Source organism: Gekko japonicus, unplaced genomic scaffold, assembly GCF_001447785.1.
Source record: "Gekko japonicus isolate JY-2015 unplaced genomic scaffold, Gekko_japonicus_V1.1 scaffold3933, whole genome shotgun sequence".
NCBI classification, from domain to species: domain Eukaryota; kingdom Metazoa; phylum Chordata; class Lepidosauria; order Squamata; family Gekkonidae; genus Gekko; species Gekko japonicus.
Genome location: NW_015162078.1, coordinates 93643 through 99642, shown reverse-complemented (window position 1 = coordinate 99642; position 6000 = coordinate 93643). Strand labels below are relative to the sequence as shown.

The window sequence follows — 6000 nt, the reverse complement described above, 5'->3', positions numbered from 1 at the left end:
CTACAGGCCTCCATAAGACACAGGAGCTGGTGCAAGACAGAAGACTGCAGTAGCCGCTCACGCGAAGTTAAAACATCCATCCCCGGTTGCATTTCCACTTAAGCAAGATCCTGTGCAACTGAGTTCAAAGCATGTTAATGTACACCAGGAGGAAAATGCCAGGTGTTGCATGAGATCTTGCGCAAACGGAACTGCTCCTAGTTGGTTTTCGTTTCCGCTTCCACATTGCCGGATCCAAGCCGAAGAAGTTAACCCAATCCCACACAAAAGCTCCAGAGGGTTCAAGGAGGTGAGTCATGGCACACATTTAAGACCAGCGCCCGATTCCGTAGCACCACAAGAGACCCTTTACTTTGGGACTCAGGGTGGCCGAAAAAAATAAATAAAGTGTAGCCAGTTTAAGAAAAATATCTGATGTGTCAAACTACCATCTCTTCAAACTGTATTATCTAAACAACATACAGCTAGATACAATTTGAAAACTAATATAACCTTTCAGAGACCACAGAAGAATGTGTGGCTTAGTGGTTAAGTGCGCAGACTTTAATCTGGGAGAACTGGGCTTGATTCCCCACTCCTCCACTTGCAGCTGCCGGATGACCTTGGGCAAGCCATAGTTCTGGCACAGCTGTTCTCTCAAGGACAGTTCTGGAAAGAGCTCTGTCAGCCCCACCTACCTCACAGGCTGTCTGTTGGGGGGAGGGGAAGGGAAAGGGAAAGGAGTTTGTAAGCCGCTGAGACTCCCTTGGGTAGTGAAGGGTGGGGTATAAATCTAATCTCCTCTTCTTCTTCTTATATGCACAAGGTTCCAGGTTCAACCCCTACCATTCCAACCTCCAGTAGCAAGGAAGGGTTTGTAGCAAAAGGGTGAACAAAGAATTCCCGGGGGAGGAGGTGGGAACTCTCCTAGGAGTCTCACATAAACTTCTTCATTTCCTGAAACTAGACTCAAGGGGGTAGCTGCGTTGGTCTGAAGCAGCAGAAGAAAGTGTGAGTCCAGTGGCACCTTTAAGACCAAGAAAAGTTTTATTCGAGGTATAAGCTATCGTGTGCATGCTTGTATCTGAAGAAGTGTGTGTGTACATGAAAGCTTACACCGTGAATAAAACTTTGGTTGGTCTTAAAGGAGTCACTGGACTCAAAACTCTGTTCTGCCTCTTCATTTCCTGTTTGTGGTCCTTCCGAGCATGCATGTCAAGAGCCACAGGGTCAGATGAGACATTATGAAGAACTAGAATTCTGGGCTGTACCAACTGAGATGGCAAGTGCAGGTGTGGGGGTGGGGAGGGGTGATCCTATTTGTGAATGCGCCTCCACATACATTACCTTGTTCTTCTTCCCGTCTACTTCAAACACCGAAATGGAGCCCTTGCGGTAAATCTCGTCCCCAGGAGGATGCTTCCAGACGCACTTGGCCTACGGAGAGCAATGGATAATAATAATTAATTATCGTATGGCATTGTGTGTAGAATTGCCAGAAGATCCTAAGATGGCCTGGCGGCCAGAAGTTCTAGCTCTTTTAGCGTTATGCACCACTAGGTGGTGAGCTAGACTTGATTTCAAGGCAAGAGACGTTTCAGAGGTGGTCTGCCATGGCCTGTTTCTGTGTCATGGCCCTGGTCTTCCTTGGAGGTCTCCCATCCAGATACTAGCCAGGGCTGACCCTGCTTAGCTTCCGAGATCTGACGGGATTGGCCTAGCCTGGGCTATCCAGGTCAGGGAGAGCAATGGATAAGCATTGTGACAGTTGCTGGATTTAACGGGTGGCTTGGGAAGCACAAAGAGGGGACAGGGAAACTATCTCAGGGTGTATGTGTGGGGGCAGTCACGTGTTTCTGATCCTGTCCTGTCCACTGGCCATGTTGCTCTTTGTTTGCTTGCTTGCTCAGGAGAGGGAAAGGTGGCATGCCCTATCTCTGTGCGCTGCCGACCAATTTATATCGGTGTGACTAAGCGCCCCTCATCTGTGGTAGCCGATCTAGATTAAACACCACCCTGCCAGTAGGTAAACAGCCTGGTGTGGTGATCACTCAGTGGCTCGGGAGCCACCTGATTGCTCGTTGGCGTCCCAGCTGCGGCTCTTCTGAGCAGTGCTGCTCAACATGGCTCCGTCCCCACATTTCAGGAAAACAGATAAGGCCTTGGTGGTTGGCAGACGGCTCCCACCTTGATGCAGGCGTAGCCGTTGGGACGGGAGGATGAGGAAGCCGTGAGACCCCCTGGAGCACAGGCCTTTGGCCAGGGAGGGAAGCAAAGGGCCAGTTTGGTGTAGTGGTTAAGTGCGCGGACTCTTATCTGGGAGAACCGGGTTTGATTCCCCACTCCTCCACTTGCACCTGCTGATGTGACCTTGGGCAAGCCATAGTTCTGGCACAGCTGTTCTTGAAAAAGAGCAGTTTCTGTCAGAGCTCTCAGCCCCAGCTACCTCACAGGGTGTCTGTTGTGGGGAGGGGAAGGGAAAGTAGATCGTAAGCCGCTCTGAGACGCCTTTGGGTAGTGAAGGGCGGGGTATAAATCCAGTCTCTTCTCTTCTTCTTCTTCTCTCCACAAGGCCTCCCCACCCTCCTCTGCACCCTCTTTCCCAGGCACCTCTTTCCCAGGCACCTGCAGAGTGGCTGTACTCCCCTTTCTCCATGAGCAGCTTCCTCTCTTCCAGGAGCCTCATCCATCATTCTGAGGACAGAGCGAGAAGGAAGAGTGGGAAGCCCTTCCCCTCCCTCCCAATACAGAAGGACCAGCTAAACTTCAGTGGTACTATGGAGTGAGTCGCCTGGCCTAAGATCTGGGAGACCCAGGTTCGAATCTCCACTCTGCCACAGAAGCTGGCTGGGTGACTCTGGGCCCGTCGCGCACGCGCGCTCTCTCTCAGCCTAACCTACAGTCATTGTGAAAACAAAACGGAGGGAGGCAGACTTACGCTGTAAGCTCTCACCGGTGGGGGGGGGAGAGCAAGTATCAATTATCTAAACAAAAAGAAACACTAAGATCTGTAAGACTCAGGTTCAAAGCCTCAGTTGGCCAAGGAGATCTGAGGCCAGTCCCTTTCTCACAGTCCACTTCACAGGATTGTTGCGAGGATAACGTGGGCGGGAGGAACCTCAATGGCACCCTGAGCTCTGTGGAGGAAGTGCGGGACAGAACAGTGCAAGAAAACTCCGTAAGAGAAGGCAGCGAGTTCAGATCGCTGAGTAGACAGTGACCCGGAAGCCCATCGCTTTCTTTGTGTGGTTTTTTTTTTATTTTCCCAGAATGGGTCAGGTGCATATCATTACTTTATACAGGCCTTTTGCTCCGGAGCATCCAGTTGCCTCTCTTACTGAGTGGTGAAAATAGTCAAAACGTTCTCACAGGCCTGGTATCTGCCTCCGGGAAAATATTTTCCACTCCTGTTTTTAAGAGTAGCCACTGCTTCTCTCTTTTTTTGGTCTTTTTGCATTTGTGTGTGCATGTGTGCCCATGTCTGGAAGTCCTGGTGACCCCTGGCAACTCCTACAGGGGCATGGAGGACGTTCAGAGAAGTGGTCCGGAGAAGGGGCCTGCCTCTGCCTCCCAGCCCTGGTATTCCTTGGAGGTCTCCCATCCAAATACTCACCAGGGTCAGCCCTGCTTAGCTTCCAAGATCTGATGAGATCGAGCTTGCCTGGGCTATCCAGGTCAGGGCAGAGTAGCCTTTGATCAGAAATCTCACCATACAGAAATATATACATGAGTTGCCTTATAATGAATCTGTCCATTGGTTGATCAAGGTCAGTAGTCTACTCAGAGAGCCAGCAGCTCTCCTGGGTCTCAGGAAGAAGCCTTTCACTTCCCTGATTATCTGAGCCTTTCGACTGGGGATGATCGTGATTGGACTTGGGACATTCTGCATGCCCAGCGAGGGCTCTGCCACTGAGCCTCAGCCCCTCCCACCATCAGTCTTCTCATAGCTGGGCTCCACCTTTAGCTCAAGCATGGCACCCACTTTGAAGGGCTTTTACCATACTATGCATTGGGTGGTAATGCTGCTGATGCAACTTGCTCGAGCTCAAGCTGAGAACCACTTGCAAGTCCTGATCCACCAGGAAAAAGATCGAAGGCCTGGAACTTATCTACAACTGGGGGCTAGGGCAGGGGGAGTGAGCTGTATGTCAGCTGTGGCCAATGGGCTGGTGGTGGAGATCTGTTTGTCATCATCATTATTATTAATCAAATTTATATCCTGCTCCTTCTCAGGACTCGGGGCGGCTAACTGCATATAAAATACACCCGATAAAAACAATACAAAAATACAACAATAAACTTTAAACTTTAAAACTATAAAATGATTAAAAATCTATCTGCTATCAGGCAGGGTAGGATGCATGGATGGCGAAGACACAGCTCCCTGGCAGATCACAATCACCCAAAGGCGGCCCGAAAAAGAGCAGCCTTGCATGTGCTGCGGAACGTAGGGAGGTCCCACAGGGCATGCACCTCTTCAGGCAGCTGGTTCCAGAGGATGGGGGCCACCACTAAGAAGGCCCTCGCCCTTGTTGACACAAGGCAGACACCTCGTGGACCAGGGACCTTCAATAAGTGCTGAGATGAAGATCAGAGAAGATGGGGAGGATCATGTCGGGAGAGGTGGTCCCAAAGATTTGAGGGTCCCCGGCCAGTTTAGTAAACTGTGACCATTTCAGGAGCCTGGCACAGGATGAGTCAGACTTGCGGATTCTCAGGTAGCCAGCCTAGACATGCATGTGCAATTAAGCATGATGTCGCTGGGGACAGTCAACTAGCAACGAGCTTCCTGGAAAGAGGAGGTGAACTGGCCTCGGTTCAAAGTGCACCAACTCCCCCCGTCAACCTCTTCTAGAGTCAGCAGGAGATCTGCTGTAGGAAGCGGCTCTGGAAGCGGAACACGGAACAGCTAGAGGGCATCGATGTGAACTGAGCAGTCGTCATTCCAGACCGAGACTGATCAGTGATGCCAATTTAGCAGTTTACGCCACCAGTTTAAAGGTCAGGGTGGTCTGACCTGGGTGGCCCAGGCAAGTCCCGTCTCCTCCCTGCTAGGTCTGCCGACAGAACGTGAGGAAAATGTCCTGTCCCTTTAACAGAGGTCCAATGTGGGGAAATGTGCCATGTAAGATTTTCCGCCTGGCAAACAAGTCGGCAGCCCTACCGACAGACACCCTGCCTGCCCGCTGACCCTTGGCCTGAGGCCCACTGGCAGCCCCATAAGAAGTCGCAGCCAGCCTGCCCTGTAGCACAGTAAAATGGGGATGGAGAGAGGCACCCTTCCCAGCTGGGACAAATGAGAAGAAAGTCAGCCCGAGCACATATGAAGGGGTGTGTGTGGAATTTTTAAGAAATGGCACGCCACCTCTATCTACCCACTTCTAGCATCACCCTCAGCCCAGCTGCACCTTTCTAAGTTCACCAAAGTCAATGGGTCTAAAAAGGTATAGCTCTGATTAGTATTGCACCAGAAGTGGCCACCGGTTGCTCCTTCTCATCCACAGCCCGGGCATCTGCTCCTTGGGAACAATGCTGGCCTACCTCGCAAAGCGTGAAGAAGTACTTCCTTTTATCCGTTCTAACCCGACTGCTCAGCAATTTCATGGAGTGCCCACGGGTTCTTGTATTGTGAGAAAGGGAGAAAAGTACCTCTTTCTCTACCTGCTCTTTCCCATGCATAATCTTATAAACCTCAATCATGTCACCCCTCAGTCATCGTTTCTCCAAGCTAAAGAGCCCTAAGCGCCTTAACCTTTCCTCATAGGGAAAGTGTTCCAACCCCTTTATCATTCGAGTTGCCCTTTTCTGCACTTTTTCCAAAGCTATAATATCCTTTTTAAGGTGTGGAGACCAGAATTGCACACAGTATTCCAAATGAGGTCACACCATTGATTTATATAGGGGCATAGTCATAGTATATTGGGGGGGGGACAGATGTTCAAAACCACTGACCCGAATGTAGCTTTGTACCAGAGTAGGTAGGTCACCTGGTCACTGGTTCCATCCCACCCCCTTGCTTCA

At 50.6% G+C, this 6000-nt stretch overlaps 1 protein-coding gene across 1 annotated transcript in view; it reads right to left on the bottom strand.

The window, feature by feature from the left end:
- Positions 1-6000, bottom strand: part of KAT7 (K(lysine) acetyltransferase 7) — a 36275-nt gene that overhangs the window by 8155 nt on the left and 22120 nt on the right. Inside the window, exon 12 of the mRNA XM_015405639.1 lies at positions 1327-1416. Within this exon, the coding sequence (XP_015261125.1) occupies positions 1327-1416 (90 nt within the window). The remainder of the gene's footprint in view (positions 1-1326; positions 1417-6000) is intronic.